Source organism: Montipora foliosa, chromosome 3 (assembly GCF_036669935.1).
Source record: "Montipora foliosa isolate CH-2021 chromosome 3, ASM3666993v2, whole genome shotgun sequence".
NCBI lineage: Eukaryota > Metazoa > Cnidaria > Anthozoa > Scleractinia > Acroporidae > Montipora > Montipora foliosa.
In genome coordinates this window covers 47,529,052-47,544,293 of record NC_090871.1, presented here as the reverse complement: position 1 = coordinate 47,544,293, position 15,242 = coordinate 47,529,052, and the positions used below count along the sequence as shown (strand labels likewise).

Genomic DNA, 15,242 nt, shown 5'->3' with positions numbered 1-15,242 from the left:
GTGGTGGTGGTGGTAGTAGTAGTAGTAGTAGTATGTGTAATCAAATGGCGACGAGTGAAATTATTTCCTAATTTCACGAGAAACCCATTTGATTACCTTTTCGTAGGTGTCACCCATGTCGTGGGTGACAAATTACGCTCACAACCGTAATTGTAAAATCGCTCGAGTACTAGACTAGTACTTTATCCAACTGATCGGGAAGAATCATCTCCAAGTTTTTCTCAAGGCTATTTTCGTCACACCACTTCTCAAAAACTCTCACCCAGTTAATTGTGCTCTTTCACGTATTTAAATTTTCTGCCGCTTCTTTTAATTTCGTTACTTCTTCAATGGTCACTGTCTTAAATCTAGACGCCATCTTGGCTCTGATCGAGATACAAGAGATGTTACCATGGCAATTTTGTAATTTCACATGTGAAATTATAAATGAACGCTGAAATTTCGCGCCTAAATTAAGGAGTAATTTGTCACCCATGATATTATTATTATTATTATTATTATTATTATTATTATTATTATTATTATTATTATTATTATTATTATTATCAGCTACTACTGGGAATTGACTGAGGGAAACTACAAACACGTGCATGTCGGTGTAAGGCTAGATGATGTTGATAGTAGTGGCTCTCAGTCGGGTTTGCAGGTTTTCGGGTCCATTTATTAGATGAATTGAACTTTGATTTTAGCATTAGAGTGGTTTTCAATTGAGTGCCGAAAGTAATTAGATAATTACTTTGGTTTTGCATTACTTCATTCAGTGATTGATTCAAACTTCTCGCGCCATTTTTTCAACCAATCAGAAGTGAAACCAAAACCAATCGTGGCTCGCGCGTGCACATTTTCCCGCGCTTTGTGTCGGGTACGTGTAATTACTTCAAGTTTTGATTGGTCTACTGGATTGTCTCTGTCCTTTTTGATTGGCCAAAGTAATTACTTTGGTTTTGGTTTTACGACACTCGATTGAAAACCGCTCTATAGGAGTCTCTGAAACCAAAACAATCAGTGAAAAAAAACTGGATTTTAATCCAAATGTACCTGGATATACTTTTGAATACGCTCCGACGCCTCTTGCCAAAGGAGTGGTTGCTTTGTATATTAATGAGTCTCTGGATCGAAGTATACAGTTATTGAAAAAAACATCAAATGAGGCTTTCCAGGCGCTATGGATTGAAGTCCAATTCTGACATAAAAGCAAAATCATTTGCGGTATTGTATACTAGACAGCATAATTCTCCGAAACGGTTCCAAGAATATTTTCACGAAGCTCTTGAAAAACGAATAGTTTCAAACAAGTCCGCAGTTTATGATTATGGGCGACTTCAACATAAACCTCCTCCACGCTGTCAGGACTTTTCAACTTTCTCTGCAAAGCTGTTCATTCATGCCAAAACTATTGATAAACCAACACGAGTGCATAACAGTTCTGCCACGTTAATGGACAATATTCTGACTAACAAAATTGATACTAATATCACCAGTGGCAATATTGTCTTGGATATCGGTGACCATTTTTCGCAGTTTTGTGTTTCCCAGTAACACTTTCTTTAAAAACCCGAAGTCGAGAAAACAAATGCGCAGGGATTTTTCTGGTTTCTCCTTCAATAGGCTTAACTCAGAACTCTCGGACACACTGACTCTCGAGCCAAACTAATCTTTAAGACCAGTTCGATGTCAACAGTGCTTTTTCTTACTTCTATAACAGACTTGTCGAGAAACACACTCGTTTCAAAACTCTCTCGAAACGTAAGCAAAAGCAGTTTTCTAAGCCTTGGATAACCAGTGGCCTCAAAAAATCTATCAAGGTGAAAAAGTCTCTTTTTCAATCAGGGGATTTTGCACAATATAAATTCTACAGAAATAAAATTTATACTCTTACTTGGTTGAATGAAAAGAATTATTACAATGCTTTTTTTGCTGACAATTTGAATAACATGATGAACACCTGGAATAGTATAAATAGTCTTATTAACGGCAAAAAGAAAAAATCACGTGCTATGTCTTCACTTCAGTAAACGCCTTAATGACAATAGCATAACCAATGATCCCCTTCGGATGAGATTTCTAATATTTTCAATAATTACTTTTCTTCGGTTGGTGAAAAATTAGGGTCACGCCTACTACCTTCCGCCTATTTTAGATAAATGAAAATCGAAAAAGCACTTCCCTTTGGATTTGCAGTCATTTGAAAGATAGTTAAGAATCCATGAGATCTTCAAGGCTTTATTAAATTCCATTATGTCTAACATCCTTTGGCCACCATCTTGGTAATCTGAAATCATTACAGTCCGCTTAATTTTGTCATGCACCCTTCAATCCCAAAGGAAATTAAAGAAAATACATTTGCCTCTTCCAACGGCTTTGAGCACGACGTTGTTGACGACATAACATAAGCAAATTGTGATGCAGCAAGAGCCTTAATTAATAACTGCAATTTTACCCATCAAGGTTAATCTCTTGTTTATCCAATTAATTAAAATTTCCTGTACCTTATGAACAATCTCTTCGTAATTCTTCTTCTTACTTTCTTCATAATTAATGCAGAACCAAACACGCAGAGCCCTAACCTTGCCATCGGCCCATTTAAGGTTTTTATCATGGCACAAGATTTGGTTTGACCCTTCCTTGGAGCCAATCCAAAGAGCTTCAGTTTTTTCGCAATTTACTCGTAAGCCCGAAACCTCACCGAATTTTTCCAACACTGATATCAAACGAGCGCTCAAGCAAATTTGGAGTACCATCTAAAATCTACTTGACTTTTGAAAGTCAGGTAGACCGATTTTAGTCTACCCGACTTTCATAAATATTTTTTAATCAATTTTGACTGATCACGATATTCTCTGATCCAACGCTGGGCAAGACTTACGTTTACAGTCCACGGCTTTTGTAAAGGTTTTAAAATCTCAACTTCACTATCGTCAGCTGTTTCATAACAGCTGACGATGGTAACTAGTGCAATTTATTGAGCAGTATTGTAAGTATTAATAAATAAGTCACCTTTTAGGTTATTCTGCCTGAGATGGTTGTGTAAACACACGCCCCCTGGTAGAATGTGATCGCACTGTGGGCCCGCGTTTTGCTGTTGAAGCAGACATTTGCCGAAAACATGCGCAAATACCGACAAAAATCCAATATGGCGAATTGAATAAAGAGCTCACCGGAACACTTGGATTTTCACAAAAACTTGAACTCCAAAATGGAAGACGAGGATCTTGAAGAGATGAGAGCGCTAAGAGGTAAATATTTTCTTGCTCGTATCCTCGATTAAGCCATTTATTTCCTTTTTTCACGTAAGTTATTAATTATACTGTAAGCTTACGTTTATCGTCAATTTCAAGGTCATTTGTTGTTTTTATCCTTTAGCCTCATCAAAATACAGCCAGGCACAGTCTCAGATGCGTTCCGTTGGCCTTGATCGTATTCGAAACGCAGAAACAGTCACTCGCACTTCAGGACAACCGACGAAAGACCTGCCAACCACTTCGTTTGATCATGCAGCAAAAGATAGAGGTAAACTGAACACATTTCTAGTGTTGAAGGGGTTATTATTGGATTCTTTTATTATTATTTGATTTGCGTTTCTTGGCTCTCTACTCTGCTCCGAGAGGTTTTTCTCCGAATACACCGGTTTTCCCCTGTCCTCAAAAACAGATGAGTTGATTTGATTTCTGTACAGTGTTCTCAATAGGCTAGTTTCAGATTGTGCAGCAACAAAAGAACAGAGTCAAGGTTTTATTTGCATTTTGCGTTGTTTTGTACAAAACAAAATGCTAATTATTCCCCTGAAACCTCTACTCTGTTCTTTTGTTGCTGCACAATTAGAAACTAGCCTATTTGTACTCCAGAAACTTAAATAATAACAACAACAATAATAATAATAATAATAATAATAATAATAATAATAATAATAATACAGCTTAGGGTATGTCTTTTTTTTTTTTTAAGTAGGAGTGGATATTATTATTGTTGTTATTATTATGCGCAATGTTTAAAAAACTTCTTCAATGCAACGGTTGCGGAAAGTAGAACTCAAGTCTACTTTCTGCAACCCTTTTTGCAACCAGAGAATGATGGATGTAGAGATGGGAACTTTTACACCACTGGTGTGTGGTACAAACATGGGCATTGAACTCGACTGTCAGAACTTTTTAAGAACTCTTGCAAATAAGCTCTTGAGCAAGAATAATGAACCTATGCCAGTGTTATTTCCTGACTACGAATACAGCTCTCATTTGCCATATTAAGAACTGTACACAGATGCGTCAGAGGCTCTATACTAGATATCCTTTCAAATCACGTGAGGTCAAAGAAGACTTCACTCTCGCTGTAGCTGGTCTGCATCTTATTCATTAATTACATGTATCTTCGAAAAAATAAAATGTGTGGTTCCCCCCAATTTTCTTTTTGGATTTCATTAACACTTGTTAAGATCTACATTTCCTGCATAATCATAAACAAGAGCAAAAATACCTTTGAATTGGTAGGCACCATCCTTAAGACTCCAAGTGCCATGCCAGGGGTCTGAAAACGTAACACCCTGCATTAAAGCTCGTGCTCCCTGAGCAAACAGGTAATTTTCTTACTGTACATCGATATATAACCAGGTTTACAATGTACATTGATCTAATTTTTTTCCCTCATATGCAGAACCATTGTTTTTTTTAGGAAGTCAATCATTCATTTGCAATCAGATCTCTGCATGATATTATTTTCTGCACAAAGCCACACTACTTCTTTTGCATGACATGTATTTTCCAAACATACAGTACCAACTTCCTAAGCTTACTTTTCCAAAGAGGATCATTTTTTGATAAAGTATTTTTTTTATTAATACTTGACATTTTTGGTGATTTTTTTAAAATGTTACAGTTAATGAAAAGCCAACAGAAACTGAGTCCATGGAGGCCATGATGGGGTTTTCAGGTTTTGGTAGGTGTTTTTTGCTTATTTTTGGACAGTTCTTACATGTTAGCACAAGGAACTATAGTAACTGTTGAAATTCATTCTTTTCACTAGTGTTTGTTTTGTAACATTAGCACAGCTCTTATTCATTTTCTTACAAGCTGACCCATTAATACTGTAAAGCTTTACAACAGGGTTGTAAAACACAGTTAATGGAGCGCCACTGATCATTAGAACTAATATCCTCTATATATGTCACGTTATTTCGTAAACATTATGCTACGCAAACGAGACATGAATGGACCCCTATATTCTAACAATTCGAACTGAGTTCCTTTATCCTTGTCTTAACACTGTCTGCTTACAGTTATATCCTTCATCTGGATTGGCGAAAAGCAACAACTATCCCCATTCATGTCGCGTTGAGCGCTACACAAGTTGTTTGTATTAGATGGTACGTTAGTCACCATTGGTTTAGTCCTAGACATTAGTCTCAGTATAAAAGGTCTAGTAAAGTCCAAAGTATGACTCGCACCGGTGGCTCAGTTGGTTAAGCACCGGGCTGTCACGCGGGAGGTCGTGAGTTCAACTCCGGCCGGACCAACACTCAGGGTCTTTAAAATAACTGAGGAGAAAGTGCTGTCTTTGTAATGACATCTGCAAATGATTAGACTTTCAAGTCTTCTCGGATAAGGACAATAAACCGGAGGTCCCGTCTCACAAACCTTGTTCACATATAACACTGTGGGACGTTAAAGAACCCACACACTATTCGAAAAGAGTAGGGGACGTGGTTCCCGGTGTTGTGGCCTATCTTCATCACTCACTTACATCATCACTCATCATGGGTTGGGAGGGTTCAGTGGGCTCATAAAAATGGACTGATAGCGGCTGCCATCGGCGCCCTTAGTATGCTGATGTCCGAGCCCACTGCAAAAAATGTAAATAGGACACGTATGTTTGTCCTATCAATCAATCGCGACATTACTTTAGTTTACTGTAAGGAGTACCTTTACAGTTTACAAATTTTATTTTTTGTTTATGTGTTTAGTAGTAGATTTTTGCTTGTAGAAAGCAATCAATCCACCAAAAACAAACAAACAAACAAATAAAAGTGGTTGTACATGTACAGTGTAACTCCAAGTACAATTTTATCTCAGTCAAACAGGAAGTGAGATCTCTATTCAACCAGTTGTCGCGAAACTATAGCAGCAAGTGAACCTCTAGTACTGTAGTTTTTAACAATAATATTAATTTGAGATGCCTCATTTAATAATCAAGGGAAAAAGGCAGCCAAGCAGTTTAATGTTGAAGACATGTTTGAGAAAGCCAAGCGCTCTGCCATGGAGTTGTCAAGTAGAAACCAGAAAGGTAAATGTATTGCTGATCGTGCATTTCCATGTATGTTAACTTAAGTAAGACTAAATGCACAGTACTTCAAAGTAACACAGACTACAGCTGTACAATGTCATGTAAAACACTTAATGCACTATACAAGGAGCTGTTGTGCCTTTTGCATCCAAGTGATGCTGTTCATCCAACATACCAGGACTCGAAATTAAGGAAGAAATGCAGTCTCAATTTTGCGACAAGATACGGAAATTTAGTTGCAAAATCGTTGTGCTGCATTGTGTTGTCAGCGGTTTAGCAGAACAAAATATGAGCCTGCAATACTTGTGTGTATAAAAAAAAACGCTGAAAATGGCAAATGATCGAAGGAATTAATGGAGTTGTGCATGTAACATCGCAGCTAAATTACACTAAAATTATGCAGCTATCTTCAAATTGAAAGAAAATTCACAGCGAGAAATAAAATAATTTTGTCATTTCTTTATTTATTTTAGCAAAAGAAGTAGCAAAGTGGCAACTGCTAGCTCTTTTGTTTTGAAAGTGTGAAGGTGAAAACAAGATGCAAATTTGCAACTTCTCCAGATATTTTAGTAGCAAATGCGACTGTGTTGGTCGCAATTTTGAGCCTTGCATGCATGGCCATCAACAGGCAAAGCAAAATGGAGGTACATGTAGAACTCCTACAGAGCTCTCTATGCATCTACATGTACAATGTATGCTTATAGTGAGACTTTTACACTGTCTTTGGTATTACTTGTCATTGGGGAGTTGCTTCAGGGATGAGGAGGTTAACAACGACCCAGACAAAAAAGGGGTTCTCCATTGACCAAGCTCTAAACCCCAAAAGACCAAAAACCTGAAGGTCAAGGTAAAAAAAACCTGGAGATTTATTGACGTCATAAAAAATAATTAAAACCAGTTCATCAAAATAAAGTTTTCATTTCTGTTTATCAATGTGTGACCCTAGCCACGGAGAAATATCATTCATTAAGTAAACGTTATTGGAAAGCCATTTTGACAAAGTGGACAAAACGTACATGTACATGAATCTAGATGTGACAAACTGTCGTAACCCTGCCTTCTCCTTTGATGAGTAAAATCGTCTGGCATTATACGGAGTAAAATCTATTAAGCCTCACTCCTAGGAGTGAATGGTTGATTATTACAATGTAGGAGAGAAATCTTAGGAACAACTGGGTTGCTTTCTTTTTCATTGTGTAAAAATGATCTGCAGTGTAAGTTACAGTATGTTTTTCCATTTTAGAATCTTTGCAAGGCAGCAGTGATGATGAGTCAGTTCCATTTGTCATTATGCCTCCATCTTTAAGTGGAAATACTGATTCAGAAGTAAGTTTAGTGATCAAATAAATGATAGGGATCTTAAGCAAGGGCGACGACAATGGCTGTAAGAACTTCATTAATAAAAATAATAGCTTTGTGATGATCTAATTACTCTTGGATTATTCCAAGTCGTTTCTCATGGAAATTGTGTGCAAACCTTCCAGTAATGAAATTGGTATGATAAAAAAATTATGGTCGGGTGCTCACGTCCTACACTCACAGGGTAGCCTCAAATTTGGTCATTTCATGTGATTATCAGGGTAAGAACAGTAAAGAAAATTACCAGCAATCATGTAAAATTAATTAATGCATGTGCGCAGCGTGCAAGGTCATTGTTTTCGTTCATTAAATTGATTGTTTAAACCCCAACCCTATCCCCATAAAACAACAAGCAGACAGGCCAAAAAAGCAGTTGTACATGTATGCACAATTTCTTCGCATTTTGTTCAAGGCTGTATGTAAAAAGGTACAGTACATGTTATACTATTATCATCATGAACTATGTTTCAATGTAGGTACCTCTTAGGTGATTACACAATGTGCCAGAGTTGTCCCTTTTGGCATTTGAGTCTTTTGTGCCATGATAATACCTGCTGTAGATACGGTACATTGTAAAAATGTTATAAATGCTACAGAGGGGTGCATGCATGTATGTTCCTCCAAGTGGACTCTCACTTTTAACTGGTAAACTCTTCAGAGAAATGAAGTTTGTCCCAAAAATCCAGGATTTTTTATTATGTATTTTTCTTCTTCCAGGCAATGGATGAAAACAAAAAGAAGAGTTATGATAGTGATGATGATGACGACGATGGTGACGCTGAAGATGATAATGACAATGTTAATGAGGTGCAGCTTGACTTAAGGAACATAAACTGGCTCAACCGGTTTCTTTTCAATCATTGATAGTTGCTTTGCGTGGAACTTTACTCATAACGTTCGCCTCTTTATAAGTAATGTCTAACTTTTCAACCTTGGATATTGTGGTTTTAAAGCTTTCTGATTAGTTCACTCAATCTCTTTTATCAGCTCGTATACCATATGACCTACATGTAAATCAGTAAATACGGAAACAAAAGAGAATAATTCGATAAACTCCCAACTGGCTTTATTGCCAAGTATTCAAGCGTTCAGAATTTAATGAAAATTTAATAAAACAGTCATTATTATAATTTATAATAATAATAATAATAATAATAATAATAATATTATTATTATTATTATCATTAATATTATTATCATAATCATTATCATTATCATTATCGTTATCGCTATTGTTATCGTTATTATTATTATTATTATTATTATTATTATTATTATTCCTGATCATTCACTCTTGTTGGATAAGAGACTGATCACAGCCAATTTGACACTACAACTCTCATTCAATTTGGCTATTTTATGTACGATCTCATATCCAAAATACAAGTTCAGGACATGATAATTTATTTATTGTTAAATATTTTTTGGCCAAGATTTCACCTCTTACATTTACTGTTCTTGGACATACCCTTATATTGTTTTCATGACAAAGCTATACTGTATGCAGTTGGTCAATCCCTTCATACATGTAGCTTGGCTCAGTTGGTTGAGCACCGGGCTGTCATGCGGGAGGTCGCAAGTTCAACTCCAGCCGGACCAATACTCAGGGTCTTTAAATAACTAAGGAGAAAGTGCTTGCCTCCGTAATGACATCTGCAAATTAATGGTTAGACTCTCTAGTCTTCTCAGATAAGGACGATAAACCATAGGCCCTGTCTCACAATCCTTCAATGTTCATAACCCACTGGGGCGTAAAAGAACCCACACACTATTCAAAGAGAGAAGGGCATCGAGTTCCCAGTGTTGGAGTCTGTCTTCTATGGTGTATCATGGTTGGGAGGGTAAATGATCGGAGATACTAACTACATGTACACCAAGCTTCTCTAGAATCCAAGGGTAAATAAAGATATGATAATGATAAGATGAACACAAACTGATTTACATTCCGGTTCTCAAAAAGAAAAGTAGCTTTTTAGGTCATACAAAATAATGTAGAAGGAATAGAGGCATCCCTTTGATAGCTTTCACAAGTTTGGTTCTAGGGCATAATTTGATAACTACTAATTTTAATGACAGCGTGCCTTAAAAAGGAAGTATTGAAGAGAAAATGATAAAAATATTATTAACAATTATTATTTATGGTGCTTTTTAATAGTACATAATAGGTGGAGAGTTCATTATGAGGAGAAACTAATTCTATTTCAAGAAATGAACAAGGCCATAAATCATATAGTAATGTTGTGGTAGTTAGTTGTATTTTGAATAATACATACATAATATAGACAGGTTTACAGTTCAATTTTATATTTGGTTCAAACTACAGGCTGGTGTACATGTACAGTAGTTCAATTTTGATTCTTCTTTCATTTTAGATTATAATTGTGAATATTAGACAAAGAAAAATCAAAATTGAACTGGTTTAAAAAATTATTATAATCCACAATATAATATTGTGCTAATGTGATGTTTGTCCAAAAAGCTCCGCACTGTTTTGCGGTTGTATACTGCACATGTACATTCTAACTTTTGCTTTTGTGTTTCAGAGTATAGAGAACCGCTTACCAGTGAGCCATGAAATCTCACTGGATCATGGCAGCAAAACAGTTGAGTTATGATGCAATTATTTAGAAATATAAGACTTGACAATAAATATTTAATAAAAGGATGTACATGTAGGTGAAAATCATTGAAATTGAGTTTTCTTTTCTGTGTTGTGTTTACCTTGAATTAACAGCAATTACAATTTACACTGTGTGGCCACTTGTATTTTTCTTGCCGCTCGGAGATAAGCGAACAAGCAGGCTGTATTTTAATTTCGCGCGGTACATGTACATACTGTGGAGTTAGCAAGCAACAACATAAGAGAACATACAAGTGAAGCTAAAAAATTTTAATATGCAAACCAACTTGGGATTTCTGCTCCACTTCTTACACACTTTTGACACAATGACCACACGTTACCTCTAATGAAAAATGGCAGCTGAAGAGTTGATCAAGGATTTAGCTAGAACATCTTGAACTTGTTGCAAAGCTGGACTTGAACCAACTAACTGTGGCCATCTTCAAGTTCGATACGACACTCTGGTCACATTAAATTTTTGTGTGACCCAAGGATACATGTAGTCTCCAGGATTCCCTGTGAATGTTGTAAAGTCTCAATTGCCCTACAACATCTACATTGGCGAGATGGGTAGATCTATGCATGACAAAATAAAGCAACATAAAAGGGATATGCAACTTAGCCGTACCAGTACTTCCGTTGTTTCTGAGTACGCTAAAATGACCTGTTACCCCCTGCTTTGGAGCGAGGTATACATAGTTTATTGATCTACTGTAGACTCATACTGGTACATGTTACGAAAAATAGTATTGCGTGACAAGCGTTACTGTCTAGAACCTTCGCGAGAGTTCGTAGTTTGTTTATTTTTAGGTTCATGCGTAAGCGTTTCTAAATCGGTGTGTTTTGTAATCTTTCTATAATTAGATTCATTACTATTTTAGAAAGTTCTAGAAGTTTATTGTCAGAATATATAAGTAGACGAGTCCAAGCGGAGTGTTTTCTAACTAGTTTTTCACAAGCGAAGAGAGTTGGCGTTGGCCGTGTTTATTCAAGTGTGACAGAAGCTGTGTTTATTCAAGTTGGCGGAGGCCGTGTAAGTTTGTCGAGTACGTGTTATTCAGAGTTTTACTTCGTGAAAACTACGTTCAATTTTTGGAATAAATCTTCTTGTTGTTGTTCCGACAACCCTGCGTTCAGTTCAGTTGCAAACTAACTTTCCTCAAAACGTTCGAACTCGTAACATTGGGGGCCTGTCCGGGAGAGGAATTCATTTGTTTGCTGACTACAGAAACCAGGAAAGGACAATTCAAGAAGGAGTTACAGAAAAAGTAAGGAGAACTGTACAAGAGAGTATATTGTGTTTTTGCTGTGGAATACTGCTATGGAAATGGAAAAGCTTTTGCAGATGGGAAAAGAATTTGGATTGGAAGGAGAAAAGCTGCTCGAGTTTGTAGAGAAGCAACAAAAGTTAGAACAAGAAAGAAGGAGGGAAGAGGAAGAAAAACAAGAAAAACGAAGACAATTGGAGGAAGAAAGAGAAGAAAAGCGTAGGCGGTTTGAAGAAGAAAAGGAAGAGAGGCGTCGATTACTTGAAGAAGATAAAAGAAGAGAAGACGAAGAGAGAGAAACTAGGCGACAAGAACGCGAACTAAGAAAATTGGAGATGGAAGCCGAGCTGTTGAAACAGAAAGAGGCTATTGAAGCGGCAAAAAGAGAACACGAGTTGGAGATTGCGCGGTTGGCTGTGGAGAATGCTGACGGGCGTCCTGAAGTGAGAGAGGATCGGGCTAAGGCACCTAAACTCTCCTCGTTTGTTGATGGTAAAGACGATTTGGACGCGTATTTGCAGAGGTTCGAGAGATTTGCCGAGACAGCTAAGTGGAAAAGAGATGGATGGGCATCGAAACTCAGTGCTCTGTTGTCTGGACGGGCACTAGAAGTGTATTCACGTCTATCGGAGGACGCAGCTAAGGATTATGACAGGGTAAAGATCGCGTTAATGAAGAGATATGACCTTACCGAAGACGGCTATCGTCGAAAATTTAGAGCATCCAAACCAGAAGTTGACGAAAGTCCGGAGCAGTTTATTGTGCGACTGGACAGATACCTGTTACGGTGGCTAGACCTTTCGGATACTGTGCGAACCTTTGATGGTCTTAAGGACTTGATCGTGAAAGAACAATTTATTGACTCTTGCCCTAAGGATTTGGCAATTCACCTGCGAGAAAGGGCACCTGAGACCCTAGCAAAGATTGCGAAGATCGCTGACCAGTACTTGGAGGCTCATGGTAAACATTTGTTCAGCTCAGCGAGCAGAAAGCCAACAGTACAGCCTGAGAGGGAAGAGGCCAAGAACATGCAGATTAATCCACCAGCTCTGCATTGCTTTAAGTGCAACACCCGAGGTCATAAAGCCGTCAACTGCCCAACCCTAACAAGAAAGTGTTTCCTATGTGGCAAGCAAGGTCATGAAGCTAGAAACTGTCGATCAGGTGGACGCAGATCAGGAGGACAAAGTAAGGATGGTAACCCTGTGCAGCGTGGTCAAGTGAGTGCCAGTTGTTTAGTTCAGCCACCTGAGGATAAACCTACGGATGAAGAAGTTAAGGCCTGTATTAAAGATGATAAGCTGCTGTTAGCCTGTGGTAAGAAGATTCCATTGTTGAGTAGTGCTTGTGTTGAACCGTTGACTGGAGTGAGAAGTAAAATGCCTGTCGTGAAAGGTAGAGTTGGACAGAAGCCTGTTGATGTCCTGAGAGATACTGGTTGTAGTGGAATTGTAGTAAAGAGGGACCTTGTATCCGAGGATCAGTTTACTGGTGAATTTAATGTTATGCTGCTCATTGACAATACGGCAAGGAAAGTTCCTATCGCAAAGATTGATGTTGATACACCTTATCTCAAGGGCCAAGTGGAAGCGCAGTGTCTTCCCGATGCTGTTTATGATTTAATTGTCGGTAATGTACCAGGCGCAAGAGCCGCTGACGACCCAGACCCAAGCTGGCAAGTTCCTGTACAAAAAGCTTGTGCTGTAGCCACAAGAAGTCAAGCTAAGAAAGCTGGAGAACATATTCCGTTGAAGGTACCAGATACTAAAGAAAGCCCTGTAGTTGATAAAGAAAAGCTCAAGCAAATGCAGCGTGACGACGACAGCCTACAGAAATTTTGGGAGAAAGATGACGTAGTTGTGAGAGGCCAGGCTGAGACTTCATTTGCAGTGAAAGGTGGAGTTCTGTACCGCGTCTACAAGCACCCTTATGTGAACGGAGGTAAACCCCTGAAGCAGGTTATGGTTCCTGTGCAGCTGAGAAGTCGAATAATGGAACTAGCTCACGGATCGATCATGGGAGGTCATATGGGAATAAAGAAAACGACTGATAAGATTCAAAGCGCGTTCTATTGGCCAGGCATTCAAGGGGACGTAGCTCGTTATTGCAAGTCCTGCGATGTATGTCAGAAGACAGTTAACAAGGGTTCCGTACCGAAGGTTCCCCTAGAGAAGATGCCATTAATTGACAAGCCGTTTAAGAGAGTAGCAATCGACCTGGTTGGACCTATTGTTCCCCCGAGTGAGGACGGTCATAGATATATATTGACATTGGTCGACTTCGCAACTCGTTATCCTGAAGCTGTCCCGTTGAAGAACATTGATACTGAGACTGTGGCGGAAGCGTTGGTGGATATCTTTAGTCGTTTGGGAGTGCCTGAAGAGATCTTGAGCGACCTTGGTACGCAGTTCGTCTCTGAGTGTATGAACGAAGTGACGCGGCTTTTGAGCATTAAACAGCTCACCACGACTCCATATCATCCTATGTGTAATGGCCTGACGGAAAAGTTTAATGGAACAATGAAGAGCATGTTAAAGAGATTGTGCAGTGAACAGCCAAGACAGTGGCATCGCTATATTAACCCGTTGCTGTTTGCATATCGTGAAGTTCCCCAGGAGTCTACTGGTTTTTCGCCGTTTGAGTTGCTGTATGGAAGAGCTGTCAGAGGACCGATGTTTATTCTCAAAGAGCTTTGGACGAAAGAGCTGGAGGAGCCTGAGATAAAGAACAGCTATCAGTATGTGTTTGAGCTACGCGAGAAGCTTGAAGATACCCTCAAGCTGGCGCACACCGAGTTTCAGAAAGCCCAGAACAAAGGCAAGCATTATTACGACCGGAAGACTAAGGTCAGGAAGTTTGTACCTGGAGACAAAGTGTTAGTGCTGCTACCGACCGACCACAACAAGCTCCTAATGCAGGGAAAGGTCCATTTGAGGTTAGTGCTGTAGTTGGTCTCAATGATTATAGAGTGAGAGTCAAAGGAAAAGAGAGAGTTTACCATGCTAATCTACTGAAGAAGTATTTTGAGCGAGAGGATCCTGTTTCCGTTGGAGCAGTTGCGGTTGAAAGGAACGCTAACATTTGTAAGAACGATCATGTTGATAGTGAAGTAGAAGAAGTTGACCCTGTGGATAGTATTGATTTTCTGGAGATTGGTGGTTATATCGCGAAAGAGTCAGTCAATGATGTGGCCATAGGAGATAACCTTTCTCATGAGCAAAGAGCAGAGTTCATGGATCTTGCAAATGAGTTTCAAAGTTTATTCACAGAAGCCCCAGGCACAACAAGTTTGGCTCAACATCATATCAAGCTTACATCCGACCAACCAGTTAGATCACGACCATACCCAGTACCGTATAGCTTAAGAGAATCACTGAAGAAGGATATTACAGACATGATGAAGATGGGAGTCATCAGAGAATGTAGGAGCCGATTATCTAAGCAGAGTAGAGGAATAACTTCAGAGACACTGGACTGCCTCCTCAGTTGGTACTATCTAACTAACTTTTCGTTGTTAGTAGAAATTTAGGAAATTTCTTCTCAAGAGGGGGTTATGTTACGAAAAATAGTATTGCGTGACAAGCGTTACTGTCTAGAACCTTCGCGAGAGTTCGTAGTTTGTTTATTTTTAGGTTCATGCGTAAGCGTTTCTAAATCGGTGTGTTTTGTAATCTTTCTATAATTAGATTCATTACTATTTTAGAAAGTTCTAGAAGTTTATT

General features: G+C 38.5%; 1 protein-coding gene across 1 annotated transcript in view; it reads left to right on the top strand.

The window, feature by feature from the left end:
- Positions 1-15,242, top strand: part of LOC137994919 (WD repeat-containing protein 70-like) — a 62,971-nt gene that overhangs the window by 8,134 nt on the left and 39,595 nt on the right. Inside the window, exons 2-8 of the mRNA XM_068840494.1 lie at positions 3,005-3,236; positions 3,364-3,510; positions 4,870-4,929; positions 6,184-6,273; positions 7,517-7,599; positions 8,350-8,439; positions 10,176-10,235. Coding sequence (XP_068696595.1) covers positions 3,197-3,236; positions 3,364-3,510; positions 4,870-4,929; positions 6,184-6,273; positions 7,517-7,599; positions 8,350-8,439; positions 10,176-10,235 — 570 coding nt within the window. The 5' untranslated portion in view covers positions 3,005-3,196. The remainder of the gene's footprint in view (positions 1-3,004; positions 3,237-3,363; positions 3,511-4,869; positions 4,930-6,183; positions 6,274-7,516; positions 7,600-8,349; positions 8,440-10,175; positions 10,236-15,242) is intronic.